The 23,866-nt window shown below is 42.5% G+C and overlaps 2 protein-coding genes across 2 annotated transcripts in view; one reads left to right on the top strand and one right to left on the bottom strand.

Moving 5' to 3' along the window:
- Positions 1-23,335, top strand: part of LOC129137513 (myomegalin-like) — a 50,654-nt gene extending 27,319 nt beyond the window's left edge. The window contains exon 14 of the mRNA XM_063815427.1: positions 22,781-23,335. Coding sequence (XP_063671497.1) covers positions 22,781-22,880 — 100 coding nt within the window. The 3' untranslated portion in view covers positions 22,881-23,335. The remainder of the gene's footprint in view (positions 1-22,780) is intronic.
- Positions 5,182-9,020, bottom strand: LOC107966247 (thioredoxin-interacting protein). Its single transcript, XM_054669795.2, is given in 9 exon segments — positions 5,182-6,633; positions 6,763-6,914; positions 7,028-7,184; positions 7,291-7,530; positions 7,533-7,549; positions 7,678-7,780; positions 7,894-8,041; positions 8,154-8,226; positions 8,771-9,020. Coding segments are annotated over 9 exon segments (1,176 nt in total). The 3' UTR covers positions 5,182-6,597.
- Positions 23,336-23,866: the final 531 nt, after the last annotated feature.

The raw sequence follows: 23,866 nt of genomic DNA, 5'->3' as shown, positions 1-23,866 counted from the left end.
TGAGTGAGTTTCTTAATCCTGAGTTCTAATTTGATTGCACTGTGGTCTGAGAGACAGTTTGTTGTGATTTCTATTCTTTTACATTTGCTGAGGAGTGTTTTACTTCCAAATATGTGGTCAATTTTAGAATAAGTGTGATGTGGTGCTGAGAAGAATGTATATTCTGTTGATTTGGGGTGGAGAGTTCTGTAGATGTCTATTAGGTCTGCTTGGTGTAGAGCTGAGTTCAAGTCCTGAATATCCTTGTTAATTTTCTGTCTCGTTGATCTGTCTAATATTGACAGTGGGGTATTAAAGTCTCCTATTATTATTGTGTGGGAGCCTAAGTCTCTTTTTAGGTCTCTAAGAACTTGCTTTATGAATCTGGGCACTCCTGTATTGGGTACATATATATTTAGGATAGTTAGCTCTTCTTGTTGAATTGATCCTTTTACCATTATGTAATGGCCTTCTTTGTCTCTTTGATCTTTGTTGGTTTAAAGTCTATTTTATCAGAGACCAGGATTGCAACCCCTGCTTTTTTTTGCTTTCCATTTGCTTGGTAGATCTTCCTCCATCCCTTTATTTTGAGCCTATGTGTGTCTCTGCACGTGTGATGGGTCTCCTGAATACAGCACACCGATGGGTCTTGACTCTTTTTTTTGTTTTTCTATATATATATATATTTTTATTATACTTTAAGTTCTAGGGTACATGTGCACAACATGCAGCTTTGTTACATATGTATACATGTGCCATGTTGGTGAGCTGCACCAATTAACTTGTCATTTATATTAGGTATATCTCCTAATGCTATCCCTCCCCCGACCCCCCACCCCACAACAGGCCCCAGTGTGTGATGTTCCCCTTCCTGTGTCCAAGTGTTCTCATTGTTCAGTTCCCACCTGTGAGTGAGAACATGCGGTGTTTGGTTTTTTGTCCTTGCGATAGTTCGCTGAGAATGATGGTTTCCAGCTTCATCCATGTCCCTACAAATGGCATCAACTCATCCTTTTTTATGGCTGCATAGTATTCCATGGTGTATATGTGCCACATTTTCTTAATCCAATATATCATTGATGAACATTTGGGTTAGTTCCAAGTCTTTGCTATTGTGAGTAGTGCTACAACAAACATACATGTGCATGTGTCTTTATAGCAGCATGATTTATATTCCTTTGGGTATATACCCAATAATGGGATGGCTGGGTCAAATGGTATGTCTAGTTCTAGATCCCTGAGGAATTGCCACACTGTCTTCCACAATGCTTGAACTAGTTTACGTCCCACCAACAGTGTAAAAGTGTTCCTGTTTCTCCACATCCTCTCCAGCACCTGTTGTTTCCTGACTTTTTAATGATCACCATTCTAACTGGTGTGAGATGATATCTCATTGTGGTTTTGATTTGCATTTCTCTGATGGCCAGTGATGATGAGCATTTTGTCATGTGTCTGTTGGCTGCATAAATGTCTTCTTTTGAGAAGTGTCTGTTCATACTCTTTGCCCACTTTTTGATGGGGTTGTTTGTTTTTTTCTTGTAAATTTGTTTGAGTTCTTTGTAGATTCTGGATATTAGCCCTTTGTCAGATGAGTAGATTGCAAAAATTTTCTCCCATTCCGTAGGTTGCCTGTTCACTCTGATGGTAGTTTGTTTTGCTGTGCAGAAGCTCTTTAGTTTAATTAGATCCCAGTTGTCAATTTTGGCTTTTGTTGCCATTGCTTTTGGTGTTTTAGACATGAAGTCCTTGCCCATGCCTATGTCCTGAATGGTATTGCCTAGGTTTTCTTCTAGGGTTTTTATGGTTTTACATCTAACATTTAAGTCTTTAATCCACCTTAAATTAATTTTTGTATAAGGTGTAAGGAAGGGATCCAGTTTCAGCTTTCTACATATGGCTAGCCAGTTTTCCCAGCACCATTTGTTAAATAGGGAATCTTTTCCCTATTGCTTATTTTTGTCAGGTTTGTCAAAGATCAGATAGCTGTAGATGTGTGCTGTTATTTCTGAGGCCTCTGTTCTGTTCCATTGGTCTATATCTCTGTTTTGGTACCAGTACCATGCTGTTTTGTTTACTGTAGCCTTGTAGTATAGTTTGAAGTCAGGTAGCATGATGCCTCCAGCTTTGTTCTTTTTGCTTGAGATTATGTTGGCTATGAGGGCCCTTTTTTGGTTCCATATGAACTTTAGAGTAGTTTTTTCCAATTCTGTGAAGAAAGTCATTGGTAGCTTGATGGGGATGGCATTGAAACTATAAATTTCCTTGGGCTATATGGCCATTTTCACAATATTGATTCTTCCTATCCAAGAGCATGAAATGTTCTTCCATTTGTTTGTGTCGTCTTTTATTTCATTGAGCAGTGGTTTGTAGTTCTTCTTGAAGAAGTCCTTCACATCGCTTGTAAGTTGGATTCCCAGGTATTTTATTCTCTTTGAAGCAATTGTGAATGGGCGTTCACTCATGATTTGGCTCTCTGTTTGTCTGCTATTGGTGTATAATAATGCTTGTGATTTTTGCACATTGATTTTGTATCCTGAGACTTTGCTGAAGTTGCTTATCAGCTTAAGGAGATTTTGGGCTGAGGTGATGGGGGGTTCTAGATATACAATCATGTCATCTGCAAACAGGGACAATTTGACTTCCTCTTTTCCTAATTGAATACCCTTTATTTATTTCTCCTACCTGATTGCCCTGGCCAGAACTTCCAACACTATGTTGAATAGGAGTGGTGGGAGAGGGCATCCCTGTCTTGTGCCAGTTTTCAAAGGGAATGCTTCCAGGTTTTGCCTATTCAGTATGATATTGGCTGTGGGTTTGTCATAAATAGCTCTCATTTTTAGATACGTCCCATCAATACCTAATTTATTGAGAGTTTTTAGCATGAAGGGCTGTTGAGTTTTGTCGAAGGCCTTTTCAGCATCCATTGAAATAATCATGTGGTTTTTGTCATTGGTTCTGTTTATATGCTGGATTACGTTTATTGATTTGTGTATGTTGAACCAGCCTTGCATCCCAGGGATGAAGCCCACTTGATCATGGTGGATAAGCTTTTCGATGTGTTGCTGGATTAAGTTTGCCAGTATTTTATTGAGGATTTTTGCATCGATGTTCATCAGGGATATTGGTCTAAAATTCTCCTTTTTTGTTGTGTCTCTGCCAGGCTTTGCTATCAGGATGATGCTGGCCTCATAAAATGAGTTAGGGAGGATTCCCTCTTTTTCCATTGATTAGAATAGTTTCAGAAGGAATGATATCAGCTCCTCCTTGTACCTCTGATAGAATTCAGCTGTGAATTCTTCTGGTCCTGGACTTTTTTTGGTTGGTAAGCTATTAATTATTGCCTGAATTTCAGAGCCTGTTATTCGTCTATTCAGAGATTCAACTTCTTGCTGGTTTAGTCTTGCGAGGGTGTATGTGTCAAGAAATTTATCCATTTCTTCTAGATTTTCTTGTTTATTTGCATAGAGGTGTTTATAGTATTCTCTGAAGGTAGTTTGTATTTCTGTAGGATAGGTGGTGATATCCCCTTTATCATTTTTTATTGCGTCTATTTGATTCTTCTCTCTTTTCTTCTTTATTAGTCTTGCTAGTGATCTATCCATTTTGTTGATCTTTTCAGAAAACCAGCTCCTGGATTCATTGATTTTTTGAAGGGATTTTTATGTCTCTATATCCTTCAGCTCTGCTCTGATCTTAGTTATTTCTTGCTTTCTGCTAGCTTTTGAATGTGTTTGCTCTTGCTTCTCTGGTTCTTTAATTGTGATGTTAGGGTGTCGATTTTAGATCTTTCATGCTTTCTCTTGTGGGCATTTAGTGCTATAAATTTCCCTCTACACACTACTTTAAATGCATCCCAGTGGTTCTGGTATGTTGTGTCTTTGTTCCCGTGGGTTCCAAAGAACCTCTTTATTTCTGCCTTCATTTCATTATTTACCCAGTAGTCATTCAGGAGCAGGTTGTTCAGTTTCCATGTAATTGAGTGGTTTTGAGTGAGTTTCTTAACCCTGAGTTCTAATTTGATTGCACTGTGGTCTGAGAGACAGTTTGTTATAATTTCTGTTCTTTTACATTTTCTGAGGAGTGCTTTTCTTCCAACTATGTGGTCAATTTTGGAATAGGTGCAGTGTGGTGCTGAGAAGAATGTATATTGTGTTGATTTGGGGTGGAGAGTTCTGTAGATGTCTATTAGGTCCACTTGATGCAGAGCCGAATTCAATTCCTGGATATCCTTGTTAACTTTCTGTCTTGTTGATCTGTCTAATGTTGACAGTGGGGTGTTAAAGTCTCCCATTATTATTGTGTGGGAGTCTAAGCCTCTTTGTAGATCTCTAAGGACTTGCATTATGAATCTGGGTGCTCCTGTATTGGGTGCATATATATTTAGGATAGTTAGCTCTTCTTGTTGAATTGATCCCTTTACCATTATGTAGTGGCCTTCTTTGTCTCTTTTGATCTTTGTTGGTTTAAAGTCTGTTTTTTCAGAGACTAGGATTGCAACCCCTGCCTTTTTTTGTTTTCCATTTGCTTGGTAGATCTTCCTCCATCCCTTTATTTTGAGCCTATGTGTGTCTCTGCATGTGAGATGGGTTTCCTGAGTACAGCACACTGATGGGTCTTGACTCTTTATCCAATTTGCCATTCTGTGTTTTTTAACTGGGGCATTTAGCCCATTTACATTTAAGGTTAATATTGTTATGTGTGAATTTGATCCTGTCATTATGATGTTAGCTGGTTATTTCGCCCGTTAGTTGATGCAGTTTCTTCCTAGCATCAATGGTCTTTACAGTTTGGCATGTTTTTGCAGTGGCTGGTACCGATTGTTCCTTTCCATGTTTAGTGCTTCCTTTAGGAGCTCTTGTAAGGCAGGCCTGGTGGTGACAAAATCTCTCAGCATTTGCTTCTCTGTAAAGGATTAATTTCTCCTTCACTTATGAAGCTTTGTTTGGCTGGATATGAAATTCTGGGTTGAAAATTCTTTTCAACCCAGAATTTTGTAGAGACAGGGTTTTGCTGGCTGGAGTGCAGTGGCATTGATGTTCTTTTCCCTCTTCACCTTCTAGCCCCCACTCTGCCGACATTCCTTAGGGTCCATAGGGAGTGTTTTCTCCACAAGGTTTTCATTAGTGTGGATTGTTAAGTAGAGGAAAACTCCTTTAGACACAACTTCTTTCCAAAAACTTTTCCAAAGCCATCTCACAGACATTTTTTTTCCATTAAAAAAACTTTATTTTCATTTTTTACAAAGAATATCCCCATCTGGGGTAAAAATATATCTGGTTAAGTACAAAATATAGTGTTTACCATACAAAAAGATACATAATACAAAAACATGAAACCAACCATCTTCAGCCCACACTTTCTGGCTGTAATAACTCTCAGAAAAGGGTGGAGCTCAGTGCTCTGACACAGGACAGTGAACAAAGTGCTATGGCTGAGAGTGACTGACCAAGTGCTGGCAGCTGCAGTGAGGGGCCAATATCCCTATCTCCTAACACAGGGCAGGAAGGGGGTTCAAAGGGCTTTTATGAAGACCTGCCCTCTAGTTTCTCATGGCAGTATTTGGAGGTTCTGATCACAGGGTTGGGCATCTTGATCGAGAGTTCCTCCTTGGGTTTGAAGTCACAGTGGGCAAGGCTGACAGCAGCAACTCTTTCACATGATTTAAGCGTTAGAATTATATAATTCTGTACATTGGGGCAATCTCAAAAGTAGTAAAATTTTTTTTTGTCTTTTGGCTTAACCCTAGAGACACAGTAGACCAGTTTCAGCTTACATTTAAGATGGCAGAAGGGGAGAACAAAAAATTTGACAGGAATTAAAGTGCTAAGAACATCACCTTAGAATCAATTCCAAGGACTTACATGAAGAGAAAACCATCCTCCCATATGAAAATATTTGCAGTAGGAGAACACAGTGCAATAGGCTCCAAAAATGGCTTTTAAGACCTTTGGTGGGGCAGTTACTACTGCTTTAAAAGCCAGGTTAAAGTATACTCTAAGCAAAGATGACCGTAGAGCAGCTAGCTTCCTTTTTTATAATCACAGGGAAAGCTCTCTCCATTGTCCATCAAATCAGCTCTAGAAGGTTTTTCTTTTTTTTCTACAAGTGCACAAAGGGGAAACACTGATTTTAAGAACCTCCTTTTCCCAAAGTTTTGGCCACAATTTCCCTTTTCATCTTCCTAGTTTGTTAAATTGGCTCTTCTCCACATGATACATAACTTCAAGGTCCAAAGTTCTTATCACAATTTACAAAAAGCCTCCAAAAAACCTTGAAAAGCTTATGCCAGGAGCCCATTTTTACCTGACCCAAAACTATCGAAAAGGCCTCAATTTTCAAGGAGATCTGAGAAAATGGATGGGCCTGAGTTTTTCTAGTTATTTTTAAACCCATCCAACAAACACCCCTGTATCACAACATGGGCGCTGGCTGAGGATGAGTCCGCATCCTTTAAGGCCCAGGAGATTGCCTGCTGACCACCTCCTACATTAGGAAGTCAGAGGCTAAGGTGGACCCACACTCCATTGCAGAGACTGTTGAGTCTCTGAAAAAGTGAGTGTCCAGGAAGAGAGACAAAAAGAAACAAGCAGGTAAAGCTGCTTCTTTTCTTCCACATGCTCACTGCACATTGTTGTTGAGGATGCAGGGATCCACCTAAAGAAAGAAACGGACTATTTCAGTTCAGGTAAGAACAAAAAGAACAAACCAGTTTAGCAATCCATCTAAGTCAACTTCTTATAGAAAGCTTAGGACAAATTTAACAGTAAAGATGACAATCCTCACCTCAGTATAAGTCGGTGGTGGCATGAACTTGAACTCAGGGGCATACATAAAGATAGGGCTGTCTTGAGAGCCATCCATGTCATCTAGCAGAGGAGTGGTTGGGCTCTCCAATCGGTGATCTTCAGGAATGACATCCATATAGCAGGGAGGAGCTAGAAAAGAAAATATGGCCACATAAGAATCCTGCCCAAGAAATGCTGGACCATCACAATTTTACAAACCCAGGTAGACCAGAAAGAAAGAAAAGACATTAGGTCTGGCTCACCTTCTGGGGTATCAGGGATGTTCAGATCTACCCAACTCATCTCAGAGCTGGTTCGGCTGGCCACGCTGGATGTTCTGCTGCTTAGACCTGATCTGCTGCCAATTACCAGGGGCAGGTCAAGGATGACCTTCTTGGATCCAGGAACGCTAACATAGATCTAGAAAGGAAGATGGCAGTTTATTACACCAGAGGTCTGGAGAAACAAGACAGTTGTGGTAACAGATGAACAATTTCTCTGCTGAAGCCACCCTGCATCTACCCACCAGTAAGGAATATTCAACTCGAAGGATGTTGCAGCCCAGGATAGAAGGCCTGATCTTCTGAACCCGAAGGCTCTTGCCACGCCATGATGCGCATGTCCCTGAGATAATATGATTGCCTCTGACTGATGACAACTTCTGAGTCAGCACCTTGGTCTGGCCATTGGCAAGGTAAGTGTGGCGGGCCACAATGGCAGCTTCGGGGACCACAATTCGGGAACATGTATTCTCAAAGTCAGCATGGAGATGGAAATCTCATCACCTAGCAATGAGAAAGATGAAAACTTACTGATACTCAGTATAGTTAATGACACTTCCTCTACCCCAGTCCCATGCCCTTGCCCCTAAACCCAGTTCCTGTTTTAACTGCCATAAGCACTAGGATTTTACCTTCACAGAATCCTTTTCTGTCAATTCGAGCAGAGACAGACACCCGCCCATCAGGAATGAACATGCAGGAAACTTTCTTTTCCTTTTTAGCAGACACAGGTGCCTATAATAGAAGGGGATAAAAAGGTGTTTTGAGATGCTTCAATCTAATGCCCAAGACGTCTGATTTATCATCCTCATGACCCAGGAGAATAGAATCTTTAAAATGGATCTCACCATTAAATCAGGGGTATTGACATCCACCAGATCCACTACTTCAAAGTTTTTCTTTGTCTCTTGAGTTGGCTGGCTCGGGCGGTCAAGAAAAGCCTTCACCCAGTAGTCTACACACCCATATTTTCCTTTGAAGGATGTTCCCAGAGGCCTGTGTCAAGAAAATGAAAATTTTAAAACGCTCTCCAAGAACAGTAAGTGATCAAAGGAGGGCAAGATATTTTAGACAGAAAAGTTCAAAGATGCATTTAGCTGATATTTACCCCTGAGGAAGCTCAAAGCCGAACTTGTACTCATATTTGTTTCCAGGTCTCATGATCACCATCTCATTCTCACCTGAAGGGAAAGAAAATCGAGTAGCCATTAGGCTTCCTGTTACACTTAAAATGCATCTGTGTGATAAGGAATGCTTGGGTGGCATGCAAGGTATTGAAGTACCCCCAATTTCATCCCATATATATATTTTTTAATCCATCCCATATTGTTCTTAAAGAGAAATTCTGATGTATTTTGTCGGGCAGCAAGTTGCCAAGCCCTGCAATACTGAAAGATTCACCCAGGACAGTTCTCTACTAACATCTCAAACAGGAAGTAGACAAAGAATAAGCAACTTATGCACACATAAGACTTTAACTACCCGAGGCAACGCCCCTCAGGATCCCCTTTAGGACCACAGCACCATAAAAAATTGTACAAATCACCCTTTTTTTTGGGGGGGGGGGCGGAGAATGTCTGCAAATTAAAACAGAAAAAAGGAAGCAACAACACGTAATTCAAACCACTCAAACTGAGCAACTTAAAACATTTCGTACAGGTTTTGTGTATTCAATTCTCTTCTCTAATCAGCTTTCACCCTCCAACAATGAATTGGGCCGCTTACCTGTTGGCTGGTCTTCCAGAAGAAGCGTGTCTTCATAGCGCAGGTACTCCGAAGTCTGTTTGCACTGCTGGGATCCCTGCATCCAAAGCACTTTAGCCACTCCGCAAGCCAGGATCCTAACGGCTTTGACACGAGTAACTTCACACACCTCCACTATCACCCGGCCAGCCACCTTCTCGCCACTGCCGTACACCTTTTCAGGGTCGTTAAAGATCACCTCAAAAGACTTGATCTTCTTGAACATCACCATGATGGAACTGAGTTGGTTTTAAGAGTTAGAAATGACGGTGGAAGAAAAAAAAAAGCTCCAAATCGAGGAAACTCCTTTGCAAAAAATTATTTCACTCTAAGGAATTAAGGTATTCTTAAGCAGTTTGAGCTTAAAAATAAAATAAGATTTAAACAAATGAAATATTAACTACTAGGTTTTCGAAAAGGCGCCTAAAAAATATACGCCGCTGGTTACACTAAGCGAATTCAGAGAAAAAGCCTTCTTTCCCCCAATTGCTGGAGAAAAGATCCGATCTCCACAAGCACTCCTTTGGAGAAAAAGAGGGGTTAGTTTCAAGCAGGAGGCGGAAACGTCTCTATATAGTAGCCCGGGCCAGAAGAGCCACGCGAGCGCTGGCCCGGAGGCTCGTGCTGCCCTCGTGCACATCCCTCCCATTGGCTGCCCGGTCCTTGTTTACCAGGAGCCCGACCAATCAGTGAGATCGCTGCGGCGCGTGGACACGGTGTGCTCCTGGCGGGGAAAATGGTTGTTGCGCTCTGGAGCGGCACAGGGAGGGGGGAAGGAGAGGAAGGAGGGGAAGGAGGGGGCTGTTGAGCGTCTTCTCCCGGGTCCAGTGGAAGGAGGATCCCATTGACCCTAAAACCTAGCCAGGGCGACAGGCCATCGGAGGGCGGGTGTGGACGTTTCTGGTCTGAGAGCGGTGTTTTGAGGTAAAAGGAAAATGTGCTTATGAGGGAATTTCATGCCTAGTCTTAGCCAGTGCAGTTACTTTAGAGCCTGTCGTTATTCCTGGCTCATAAATAGCAAGTGTGTGAAAATCCCATAGCTCCAAGAATACTTTCAGGTTTGGGGCTGTGGAGCGCAGAATGCTTGGTGTTACTGTTCAGGAACAGCCCTTTGTCCTTCTCTTGCCCCCCATCCCTATTAAGTATAAAAAACACCACCGTCTCTGAGGGAAAGGAGAACTTTCAGGCCTCATTGTGTGTGTAGGACTGATGTCTTCTCCTTCCCGTTCCAGTCCCTTGGGGCTAGGGCTGGGGGCTGCGTGCCTGTGCTGTTCGTCACCCACCCCCAGCTTGTACCCTCTCTTCTGTTCTCTCTGTTCTGTGGAACGGAAATAGGAGGGGCGTGTTTACATCCTGTTGCTTATCCTGTCATCTCTTCAATTTCTACCTGCAAAGTTGGGGAACACTTTGTCTATGTTCCCCATTTACCTCATTACCTCTTTAGTGAGGTGTGTCCAGGCGCTCATTATCTCCCACTTCCTACCTGCTTCTGGAGGAAAAGGAAAAGGGGGAAAAAAAGGATGCTTCACTCTTTTCACTTTTTTCCAGTTATGTTCACTCTTTCTTGTCTCCATCCCCTCTCCCAGCTCACTAAATCAAATGTACATCCATAAATCTGGTTAAAAGTGAGAAAGTCCTCTTGTTTATATCCAAATTTTCAGTGGAGAGATGGCCACACACCTGTTTGAAGGAACAATTTTAAAAAATATTTTCAAAGGTTTTTCCCTAAACGGTTTAGAAAACAGTAAGAAGGAAAAGAGAAGAAAGATCGGTCAACAGAGCACTATAAATTCAAGCCAGAAGAGACCCTACCCTCTGTCTTCATTCTTTGTTGGTTTCGTTTGGCCAGCTGTCAGATGGATTTTCCCCTGCTGGCTGTGAGATGCTTTAGGAGCTGAGTACTGAGAACTTACTCTTAAATGTAATAGGAAAAACCTGTATGCAAAAGTGCAGGGATTCTTCCTCCTTTTGATTCATAGACCCTTCCTATATCTGTGCTGGGGTATCAGAAGATTATTATTTAATTCCTTGTGCTGGAAAGAGGAAGATAATGTCCCAAGATTGAGATGGGGAGGTAATTAAGAAGCATTCAAGTATATTGAAACCCTACCCAATCAGCAAAAAAAAAAAAAAAAAAAAACAAAACCTATTCATTGCTGTTAAAGAGCCTTCTTCCTTCCTCAGACAGCCTAGCTGGATTGACACCCTAAGGCTAACGAGAGTTACAACTCAACCCCAATATTAAGCAAGCTCAAGAATAGGCATCATGAGTCTCTTGGAAAACACACACATGCATGAAACCCCAGGAACATGTTGATCCTTAGGGTGTGTTTGAGGCGGCACCCTGTTCTAGAAACTTAACCAGCTAGGCTTGAGGTGTTTTCAGTTGGTTAACAATATTGATTGAGTTACTGGGAGCAGAGGAGGTGGAACTCTGACTGAAGTAATTTTTTTTTAAGGTGGAATCTTGCTCTGTTGCCTAGGCTGGAGTGCAGTGGCCTGACCCCAGCTCACTGCAACCTCTGCCTCCTGGGTTAGAGCGATTCTCCGCCTCAGCCTCCTGAGTACCTGGCATTACAGGCATGCATCACCACGCCCAGCTAATTTTTGTATTTTTAGTAGAGATGGGGTTTCACCATGTTGCCCAAGATGGTCTCGAACTCCTGACCTCAGGTGATCCACCCGCCTTGGCCTCCCAAAGTGCTGGGATTACAGGCGTGAGCCACCGTGCCTGGCCTGACTGAAGTAATTTTAAAAGTTCAAAATTGTGGCTTCTGGGAGAACGTTTAGTTTGATGGGTATGAAAGTGTAACTATCAAACATCAAAATGCTGACAAATATATGAATCAATATTGTTAACTACATAGTCAATATTGTTAAATATTGTTAAATCTTAACTACATACATTTTGAGGGAATAGGAAAGATGGTGGCTAGTGATGGATCAGGGTGGTGGTAATATGGGACATCTTAAGACATCCAACTCTCAACCAGGTTGGAATGCAGTGTCACTTGGCTCACTGAAACCTCCGCATCCCAGGCTCAAGTGATTCTCCCACCTCAGCCTCCCGAGTAGCTGGGACTACAGATGTGCTCCACCACGCCTAGGTAATTTTTGTATTTTTGGTAGAGATGGGGTTTCACCATGTTGGCCAGGCTGGTCTCAAACTCCTGCTCAAGCAGTCCGCCTACCTCGGCCTCCCAAAGTGCTGGGATTATAGGCACCCTTTTCCCTTTCAATTTTTTCCCTAAGGAATTTAGAGGCAAATTAAGAGTTTGAAGACTGCCCCAAGTCATAGATCAATAAGAATCAATTAACAATTGTAAGCCAGGTGTGGTGGCTCATGCCTGTAATCCCAGCACTTTGGGAGGCTGAAATGGGAAGATCACTTGAGGCCAGGAATTCAAGAAGATCACCCCGGGCATTGTAGTGAGACCCCATCTCTCTTTAAAAAAAAAAAAAAAAAAAGGCTGGGCGCGGTGGCTCACGCCTGTAATCCCACCACTTTGGGAGGCTGAGGCAGGCAAATCACGAAGTCAGGAGATTGAGACCATCCTGGCTAACACGGTGAAACCCCGTCTCTACTAAAAATACAAAAAATTAGCCGGGTGTGGTGGCGGGCGCCTATAGTCCCAGCTACTTGGGAGGCTGAGGCAGGAGAATGGCGTGAACCTGGGAGGCGGAGCTTGCAGTGAGCCGAGATCTCACCACTGCACTCCAGCCTGGGCGACAAAGTGAGACTCCATCTCAAAAAAAAAAAAAAAAGAAATTGTATAGCATGTTAGAGTTCCAAGTGACTTTTTAAGTAATTGCCATTTATTAAGCACCTATAATGAACCAAGTCTTTTATATAATTATGTCAGTGATATTTATAAGGTCATCTGTCATGTTGTTCTAGAAAGTATTTGAGGTTAGATTGTTTCATTTAATTCTCTCAATAACCTTGTGACTCGGTGTTGGTTCAGTCAGGCTCAGAAGTGAAGTAATTTGCCTGAGGTCACAGATTTTGTAAGTAGAGCAAGATCTTGAACCCGCCCATGTCTGTCTAAAAGTATGTACTATAAAAATGTGTTGTCTTGGCTCTCAGTGCTTTGATACACAGTATCTTGTTTGATTCTCACAATAGTCTAATAAAGGATTCAGGGCAAGACTCAGAGAATTTTAGAGTTAAATGGGACTGTAGCAGTCTTTTATTTTTTTTTAAACCAGTTCTTATTTTGGTTAAGTGACTTGACCTGGGACATAAGCTAGTATCTGGTGGAGCCACTCTCCAAACCCAGGATTCTCTTTATTATCTATTTGTTTATTTTGTTGTTGCCCAGACTGGAGTACAGTGGCACAAGCATAGCTCAGTAGCGGGAACTACTAGGAACATATACCATACCCAGCTAATTTTTTTTTTTTTGAGAAAGGGTCTTACTTCATCACCAGGCTGGAGTGCAGTGACATGACCATGTCTCACTGTAACCTCAACCTCCAGGGCTGAGGTGATCGTTCCACCTTGGCCTCTTGAGTCAGCTGGGACTACAGGCACATGCCGGGCTAATTTTCATATATTTTGGTAGAGATGGAGTCTTGCCATGTTGCCTAGGCTGGTCTGGAACACCTGGGCTCAAGCTATCCACCCACCTTGGCCTCCCAAAGTGCTGGAATTATAGATATGAGCCACCATGTCCAATCTTGTTTGTTAATTTAGTTTTAACTTTTAAAAATATCTCATCTGGAAGCCCACATTTCGTGTTTACTGAGATCAATTTTTCTACCATGATAAGCAAAGGATAGAGATCTCAGTCTTGTCCAATGTCATGGCAAGATGGGGAGAGGGGCTGAATTAACTTGTTTGGAGGTATTGTAGGCTCATTTAAGATAGTTCTTTTTGGCTGGGCGTGGTGGCTCACGCCTCTAATCCCAGCATTTTGGGAGGTCGAGGCAGGCAGATCAACTGAGGTCAGGAGTTTGAGACCAGCCTGACCAACAAGGAGAAACCCCGTCTCTACTAATAATACAAAATTAGCCAGGTGTGGTGGCGCATGCCTGTAATCCCAGTTACTCGGGAGGCTGAGGCAAGAGAATAGCTTGAACCTGGGAGGTGGAGGTTGCAGTGAGTCAAGATTGCACTCCAGCCTGGGCAACAAGAGCAAAACTCCGTCTCAAAAAAAAAAAAACAAAAAAGTTTTTTTTTCTTTTCTGAAGGCCCTTACAATAACTTCCTAAAGGTAGTTCTTTTTCTTTTCTTTCTTTTTTTTGTAATTAGCTTTATTTACTTATCTATTTACTTTTGAGACAAGGTCTTACTCTCACCCAGGCTGGAGTGCGGTGGCGTGATCTCGGCTCGCTGCAACCTCCACCTCCCAGGTTCAAGTGATTCTCCTGTCTCAGCCTCCCTAGTAGCTGGGATTATAGGCACCCACCACCATGCCCAGCTAATTTTTTGTATTTTTAGTAGAGGTGGGGTTTCACCGTTTTGGCCAGGCTGGTCTTGAACTTCTGACCTCAGGTGATCCACTTGCCTTGGCCTCCCAAAATGCTGGGATTACAGGTTTGAGCCACCATGCCCAGCTTTATCTATTTATTTTTTATATAGAGTCTCACTCTGTCACTCAGGCTGGAGTGCAATGGCACGATCTTGGCTCACTGCAACCTCTGCCTCCCAGGTTCAAACGATTCTCCTCTGCCTCCAGAGTAGTTGGGATTACAGGCATTGGCCAGGCTGGTCTTGAACGCCTGACCTCAAGTGATCCACCCACCTTGGCCTCCCAAAGTGCTGGGATTACAGGCGTGAGCCACTGTGCTGGGCCATAGTTCTTAAAGTTGCCTTTATGTGTGATAAAAATATCTTATTTCCCTTCTCATGTTATTACAGTTTTTTTTTTTTTGAGACAGTCTCAGTCTGTCACCCAGGCTGGAGTGCAGTGGCTGGATCTCGGCTCACTGCAGCCTCCGCCTCCTGGGTTTAAGCGATTCTTCTGCCTCAGCCTCCTGAGTAGCTGGGTTTACAGGTGCCCATCACCAAGCCCGACTAATTTTTGTATTTTTAGTAGAGATGGGGTTTCACCATGTTGGCCAAGCCGGTCTTGAACTCCTAGCCTTAAATGATCCACCCACTTTGGCCTCCCAAAGTGTTGAGATTACAGTCGTGAGCCACTGTGCCCAGGCGGTATTCTTCTTTTACTGTCAAATTTCTTAAGAGAATAACCTGTATCAGCTTTTTCTGTGGACTGAGCTTGTCCCTTTGTAGTCTGCCTTCTGGTCTCTCTGAAACTATTTTCTTCAAGGTCTCCAGCGGAAATTGGAGTAGTTTTTCTTTTCTTTTCCTTTTTTTTTGAAATGGAGTCTTGCTCTGTCACCCAGGCTGGAGTGCATTGGTGCGATCTTGGCTCACTGCAACTTCTGCCTCCTGGGTTCATGCAATTCTCCTGCCTCAGCCTCCCAAGTAGCTGGGATTACAGATGTGTGCTACCACGCCCAGCTAATTTTTGATTTTTAATAGATACCAGGTTTCATCATGTTGGTCAGGCTCGTCTTAAGCTCCTTACCTCAAGTGATCCACCCACCTCGACCTCCCGAAGTGCTGGGATTACAGGCATGAGCCACCATACCTGGCAAAATCAACGTAGGGTGTTTTTTTTTTTTTTTTGAGACAGGGTCTCACTCTGTTGCCCAGGCTGGAGCGCAATGGCGCGATCTTGGCTCACTGCAACTTCCGCCTCCTGGCTTCAAGCAATTCTCCTGCCTCAGCTTCCTGAGTAGCTGGGATTACAGGCACGTGCCACCACGCCCGGCTAATTTTTGTATTTTCAGTAGAGATGGGGTTTCACCATGCTGGCCAGGCTGGTCTGGAACTCCTGACCTCAGGCGATCCACTTGCCTTGGCCTCCCAGAGTGCTGGAATTACAGGCAATAGCCACTGCGCCCGGCCAGTCAGAGTACTTTTTATAGGCTTTATTCCTTTTGACTTCTATATGATTTGGAAACTGCCACGTTTTAAAATTTTAAACACTTAAATCTTGACTTTTGGACTTCATCCTTTTCTCCTTTGCTAACAATTCTTTTTTTTTCTACTCCCTGAAAATTCTTCTTAAGGGCTTGTCCTGGGCCCTCTCCTTTTCTTTCTTGAAGTTTCACTTTTCAGTTTGACTGTCTGTACATCACTCTGTGTAAATGACTTTAAATCTATGCTATACCTTTAGCCTGTCTCCAAAGTTCCAGCTGGTATCTCAAATTCAGCTTGTCTAGTAATGAATTCATAATCTTTCCCTGGTGGTCAAACCCATTTCTTTGCCTTGTTTTTTTTTTGAGACGGAGTTTCGCTCTTGTTGCCCAGGTTGGAGTGCAATGGCGTGATCTCAGCTCACCGCAACCTCCGCCTCCCAGGTTCAAGCAATTCTCCTGCCTCAGCCTCCCAAGTAGCTGGGATTACAGGCATGCAGCACCACGCCCGGCTAATTTTGTATTTTTAGTAGAGACTGGGTTTCTCCATGTTGAGGCTGGTTTCGAACTCCTGACCTAGGTGATCCGCCCGCCTCGGCCTCCCAAAGTGCTGGGATTACAGGCGTGAGCCACCGCGCCCGGCCTTTTTTTTTCCCCCCTTTTTCTTTCTTTCTTTTTGAGACAAGGTCTCGCTCTGTCACACAGGTTGGATTGCACTGGTGGGATCAGGGATCATAGCATACTGCAATCTTGAACTCCCGCGCTCAAGGGATCCTCCTGCCTCAGCCTCCCAAGTAGCTAGGACCACAGGCATATGCCACCATGCCCAGCTAATTCTTTAATTTTTGGTACAGATGGGATCTCATTTTGTTGCCTAGGCTGGTCTCAAACTCCTGGGCTCAAGGGATCATTCCACCTTGGCCTCCCAAAGTGCTAGTATCATAGGTATGAGCCACTGCCTCCAGCCCCCTTGTTTGTTTTAATAGAACCATTATATATTCCCCAAGTTATAAAGGCTTAAAATCCAGGGATTGCCTGTAATTCCTTCCTCTCTGTCATGCCCCACATCCAGTCAACTGCTGAATTCTATAGAGCCGTCTTTCTAGTGTTTCTAGCACCTGTCTCCTGTTTCTTATTCTACTGCCACCATTCTGGTTCATGTTTTTGTTACTTTTGCCTAGATTACTTTAATAGCTTTTAACTGATTTTCCTGCTGTAATCTATAGAACATCACTAGATTAATCTCACAGAATTGAGTTCCTGTGTGTTCCTATAATAATGCAAAATGTATTGCTTACTGAATCACATTTAAATGCTTCAACCTGGCATTTAAGACTTCACGAAATGTCCTCAACCAGATTTTCTCATTCATTTCCCACTATTTCCTCATATATGTACCCTATGCTTCAGCCAAAACTGAGCACTCAGTGTTCCCTTAATATATCCTTCTCTGTCTTTATGTCCCTGCTTACATTTTTCCTTGTACCTGGAGTGCCTGTCCTTCCCCATCTCTGCTTTTTGAAATTTTACCCACTCTTCTGTAGACAGCCAAATAATTTTTCCTCTATTAAACCTTTCTTGGCTGGGCGCAGTGGCTCACGCCTGTAATCCCAGCACTTTGAGAGGCTGAGGTGGGTGGATCACCTGAGGTCAGGAGTTTGAGACCAGCCTGGCCAACACGGTGAAACCCCATCTCTACTAAAAATACAAAAATTAGCAGGACATGGTGGCAGGTGCCTGTAATCCCAGCTACTCGGGAGGCTGAAGCAGGAGAATTGCTTGAACCCCGGAGGTGGAGGTTGCAGTGAGCTGAGATCATGCTGCTGCACTCCAGCCTGGGTGACAGGGTGAGACTCTATCTCAAAGCAACAAAGCAAAACCAAAAACATTTCTTGCTTCCCAATCCCCTCAACTTTTTTTTTTTTTTTTTAGATAGAGTCTCACTCTGTTACCCAGGCTGGAGTACAGTGGTGCTATCATGGCTCACTGTAGCCTCGATCTCCCAGGTTCAAACAGTCCTGCCACCTCAGCCTCCCGAGTAGCTGGGACTACAGGGGCATGCAACCACACCCGGCTAACTTAAAAAAAAGAAAGAAAAGAAAAAAAAACTTGTAGAGACAGGGTTTCACCATGTAGCCTAGGCTGGTCTTGAACTCCTGAGCTCAAGCGATCCACCCGCCTCAGCTTCTCAAAGTGCTGGGATTATAGGTATGAGCCACCATGCCCAGCCAATCCCCTCATCTTTTACCTTACAATCAAATATTTTTTCATTCTCTTTGGAATACTCCATAGCACATTTATATTTCTTACATAGCACTAACACGTAAAGTGCCTTTTCTCTCCTAATTAATTCCTAGAGAATAGAAACTATGCCCTTTTTTATCTTTGTATTCTTCCTAGCATCTCTTAGAGTACATTTCACAGAATAAATATATTATTAAATATAAATTGAGGCCAGGTGCAGTGGCTCACGCTTGTAATCCCAGCATTTTGGGAGGCTGAGGCAGGCGGATCACTTGAGCTCACAACTTCGAGACCAGCCTGGGCAACATGGGTAAACCCTGTCTCTACTAAAAATAAAAAAAATTAGCTGTGTGTGATGGTGCACGCCTGTAGTCCCAGCTCCTCGGAAGGCTGAGGTGGGAGGATGGCTTGAATTGCCATGTCAAAAAAAAAAAAAATATATATATATATATACACACACACACACACACACACACAGACACACACACACATACATATAGAGATAGATTGATTGAATTGATAGATTGGGTTATGTCTCTGGATAGAATATACCAGTAATTCAGATCCTAGTATTATTTCTTATTACTATTAGACTTGACACCTCAACCTCAGTTTCTTATGCTAAACTGTATCATATTTGTCCCTCCTCAAAGCCTGTGGCCCAAATATGTATCAGAGCAGGGACGGGAAGGAGGCGAGAGGTGGTGGTTTGTTTTTCTGTGAGAAGAAAATTGGACTGCGTTGGTGTTTATAAGTATGAGGGAGATGGGACATTGTGTGCTCAACCCAACTTCCCCTTTTCTGAGAAATTATTTCTTACACAATTCAGAAATACGGTTGACTCAGCTCTGCCACCTAGTGGGCAGTTTAATATACTGTCAAAATTCTTAGTCCAAGAATTGTCTCAAACAAATAAAAGCTTTTCTGAGAGCCAGAACAGCCCAGATCACTCCCCTGAGTGGCAAAGATGATTCTTGATTATGAGAAGGAACAAATGAAGGAAATGTGGTGTTCATGACTGAGGGAAAGAAATTCTACATTAAAACAAGTTTCTATTTTTTTATCCAGACTGACAATTAATAATACTTTCTTTTCTAAGAAAAAATTTTAAAACATTTATTTATTCTTCTAGATCCATCAATGCCTTTTGAAAAAATGAATTAATTTTTTTAAGAGGTGGGCCTCTCTCTTGCCCAGGCTGGAGTGCTGTCGTGCGATCAGCTCACTGCAGTCTCTGACTCTTGGGCTCAAGCAACCCTCGGCCTCAGCCTCCTGAGGAACTGGAACTACCACCATGCCTAGTTAATTTTCAGTTTTTTGTAGATATGGGGGTCTTGCTATGTTGCCCAGTCTGGTCTCTAACTCTTGGGCTCTAGTGATCCTCCTACCTCGACCTTCCAAAGTGTTGGGATGACAGGCATGAGCCACTGTGCCAGATCAGTACTTTCTTTTTTTTGAGATGGAGTTTTGCTCTTGTCGTCCAGGCTGGAGTGCAATGGGGCGATCTCGGCTCACCGCAACCTCCACCTCCCAGGTTCAAGTGATTCTCCTGCCTCAGCCTCCCAAGTAGCTGGGATTACAGGCATGCGCCGCCATGCCTGGCTTATTTTGTATTTTTAGTAGAGACAGGGTTTCTCCATGTTGGTCAGGCTGGTCTTGAACTCCTGACCTCGGGTGATCTGCCCACCTTGGCCTCTCAAAGTGCTGGGATTACAGGTGTGAGCCACCATGCCCGGCCAGTACTTTCTTTGTTAATTATATTTTGTCATCTATATATCTATATATATGCATTATAACGCAGTTGCACAAACATTTGATTCTCACCAGGTAAGCAGGAAGACATTTTGCAGAAGAGAAACAACTCAATGTTGAAATGGTGAATGGATACACCAATTGCAGTAAATTCACATAATTGAATACACAGCAATAAAATGAAATTAATTCCTGATATACACAACATGGATAAATCTCAAAGTAATTATGCAAGTGAAAAAAGCTGTTGCCCCGCAAAAAAAAAAAGAGTATATACCATCTGCTTCCATTCATATCAAATTATTAAAAATCTTCAGCAGATCATGGACTGTAAAAATATATAAAATGTTAGCAAACATATAGTGAGAAAAGCTGGAGGCATTGGCTCCAGGCTTTTCCTGCACTGCTCATTTAAACACTGGACAACCTAAGTGTTCTGATTTAGCCCATTGGACAGATAGAAATGGAGGCACAGAAGATTAATGTGTTTAACTTCAAACCCTGGCAGATTAGGTTTTTCATCCAGAACCTGTGGCTTCACCATAGGTGTGATTCACGTTCTGTCATTCTCCACTTTAGGAATTTCCAGTATTCCAAATATGAGAAGCTGAGAAAACAAAAAACAAACTCAAAACCCTAAAAACCAGGATACATAAGGGTAGATGTTTGTTGGGTATGGATTAAAAATGGACTTTTTTTGCCCCAAGCAACAAAGAGGCACCTTAGAAAATAGACAAGAGACAAGAAGAAGAGAAGCTTTAAGAGATATTTGGTCCAAGGAAGAGACTCTTCAGATGGAAGGTCACATCAGCTAGAAACATTAATATGACTGGATGGGCTCAAACCACTGACTTTTCAGTCAACATCCGACAGCACTAACCTAGTGTTCCAGAGACACTGCTTGTTAAACAGTGAAAGCTGTTGCTCAATTGTGTCATCCATAATTGTCAAATATTGCCATTTAGTAGCACAAGGAAGTATTCTCCGTTGCCAAGCTAGAGTGCCCATAACTCTTCTGTTTTGTTGAACATTCTTCCCCACCACAAACCCTCTTTAGAAGACTGGGGGCTCCTAAAGCATTGAGGCCGAGAGTCCCATCCTTGTGCATGTTTGGGCATTGACCCAGGGCCAAGTCAGTGGGAGACTCCTCCACGCCTATGCCAGGTCCCCAGGTGACAACTGCAGTCTCTGGATCTGAAGTCATCCACTTTCCCATTCCTAGCTCACCTCACCCATCGTGAAGCCTGGTTAGTATTGCCAGAGACCCGAGTGGGCAGATGCCCACACCAAAGACAGAACCTGCTGCGTGCCCACCTTGCTGATCCCTCCATCCTTCTAGACAAAGGCTTCATAAGCCAGGGACCTTGGGTTTGCTCACAAGGCAGCCCCTCACCTAGTAGGCATTAGTTCATTATGTATATGTATATGTAGTCCTTAGGTTGTATTCCTTAAATATATATAATTTAAGGATGTGTATTATATATATATAAATATATATGTAATTCCTTAAATATATAATTTTAATACAATTTTTTTTTTGAGACGGAGTCTCACTCTGTCTCCCAGGCTGGAGTGCAGTGGCACCATCTTGGCTCACTGCAAGCTCCACCTCCCAGGTTCACGCCATTCTCCTGCCTCAGCCTCCCAAGTATCTGGGACTACAGGCGCCCGCCACCACGCCAGGCTAATTTTTTTTTTGTATTTTTAGTAGAGATTGGGTTTCACCATGTTAGCCAGGATGGTCTCGATCTTCTGACCTCATGATCCACCCACCTCGGCCTCTCAAAGTGCTAGGATTACAGGCATGGACCACTGCACCTGGCCAAAACAAAGTTTTTAAAAGATTCCTTTAATAAACATTTACAATAACATCAAGAAATATAAACGACATAGCAAATATGTGAAAGCCAGCCAGACTCTCAATGGCATCCAGAAATATAAACTACATAGAAAAGACATGAAAGCCAGCCAGGCTTGGCTTCAAATCCCAGCACTTTGGAAGGCTGTGGCAGGAGGGTTGCTTGATCTCAGAAGCTTGAAACTAGCCTAGGCAACATAGTGAGCCCTCATCTCTACTGAAAATCAGAAAAATTATCCGGGTTTGGTGGTGTGAGCCTGTAGTCCCAGGAATCAGTGGATGAGGCCCTAGGATGTCATAGGCCTGAGAATTCCATGCTGCAGTGAGCTGTGATTGTGCCAGTGTACTCCAGCCTGGGTGAAAGAGTGAGATCCTGTGCAGAAACAAAAGAAGAAAAAAAGAGATGTGAAAGCCTATATATTGAAGACTACCAAGTACTGCTTAGAGCAGTTAAAGACCTTTGGAATAGAACATGTTTCTTCTTGCATTTCAAGATTGCTTTTTTTTGGGGGGACACACTATTTTTTAGGAATATGAAGTTCTTCTCAGGCATTCCTGTAAAAAAGGCCACTTTTTGATAGGATTGTATTGAATCTGTGGGTTGCTTTGAGTTGTATTTTTATCTTAACCATGTTACAACTTCCAACCCATGGACCCAAGATGTCTGTCCATTGATTTAGGTCTTCCTGAATCTCCTCGAGCAATGTTCTGTAGTTGTCTGTGTGCAAGTACTGCACCTTCTTGAACAAATTTATTCCCAGGCACATTATTCTTACCAGTGCTATTATAAATGAAATCATTGTGCCAATTTTCTTCTCAGATTGTTCATTGCTAACACAACTGATTGTTTGCTGAAAGTTTGCTGAATTCGCTTATTAACTCTGGTAGTGTATGTGAGTGTGAGTGTGTGTGTGTCTGGCCTCTGTGTGCGCATGTATGTGTGTTTGCATCTGTAGGTATTATTTGGGATTTTCTATGCATAGGATCACACCATCTGCAAATTGAGATCATTTTGTTTTCTGTTCAAAAATGCTTTTTCCCATGTTTATTTTTAAAAGATAATTTGGCCAGGTGTAGAATTGTAGGTGACAGTTTTTCTTTTTTTAAGTTCTTTATTGCAAACTTCTTGTTTGTATGAGAAATCTTATGCCATCCTTATATTTAGTGCTCTGTATGTAACATGTTCTTTCCCTTTTTATTCCTTTTAGGATTTCCTTTTTATCACTGGTTTTGATGGATTTGATTAAGGCATTCCTTGGTGAAGTTTTCTTCATGTTTCTTGTTCTTAGAATAATCATATTTCTGTAATATTTGAAGTTTATGGTTTCCATGGAGCTTCTAAATCTTTCATCCAGTATGTTTTAAATATCTTTGTCTCTCTTCTCCTCTACACGCCCTTCAGGGATTCCATTTAGCCCTATACTGGGGGGTTTAAAGTTTTGATGCTGATGGTCTTTTTATGTTTTCAAGTCATTTGTTACTGTGTGTTTCATTTATGTTAGTTTCAACTTCTATTCCTTCTAGTTCAATAATCTTCTCTTCTGCAATGTTTAATCCACTGCCTTCTTCCATTTCAGACTGTAAATCATACTTTTTATTTACAGAATTTGATATTTAAAAAATCTTCAACCTCCCCATTTAATTAAAATACAATTATACTAACTGCTCTAATGTCCTTTTCTTCTATTTCCAACATGTCTGTCAATTTCAACTAGATTATTAGATTCTTCATTATGTGTCATGTTTTCCTGCTTCTTTGGCTGCTTGATATTCTTTTATTTTTATTTATTTATTTTTGCGAGGGGATAGAGTTTTGCTCTCGTTGCCCAGGCTGGAGTGCAATGGTGTGATCTCAGCTCACTGCAACCTCCACCTCCCAGGTACACAAGCGATTCTCCTGTCTCAGCCTCCCAAGTAGCTCAGATTACAGGCATGCACCATCATGCCTGGCTAATTTTTTTGTATTTAGTAGAGATGGGGTTTCACCATGCTAGTCAGGCTGGTCGTGAACTCCTGACCTCAGGTGATCCATCTGGCTGCTTGATATTCTAATATTTGATGCTGGAACTTTGGTGTCAATGCTCAAAATGCCCAAAGACACCACTCAACCTCAGTGTCTATGCACACCCAAGCTTTTGCAGCAGGTCAGGTAGAGCAGAGATGAGTGCGCTACAACATGCTGGTAGAGGGTACCCCAATTGTGCTTGGGGATTTCCTATTCCTCGTGGAAAAATGTGTCTTCCTTAGTTTTTCCCATAAGAACCACCCTACTTCGTGCCCTGTCTCTCTGTCCA

The sequence above is a fragment of the Pan troglodytes genome, chromosome 1, assembly GCF_028858775.2.
Source record: "Pan troglodytes isolate AG18354 chromosome 1, NHGRI_mPanTro3-v2.0_pri, whole genome shotgun sequence".
Taxonomy (NCBI): domain Eukaryota; kingdom Metazoa; phylum Chordata; class Mammalia; order Primates; family Hominidae; genus Pan; species Pan troglodytes.
Note: the sequence above shows the minus strand (reverse complement) of the source record. Positions and strands in the feature narration are given on the sequence as shown.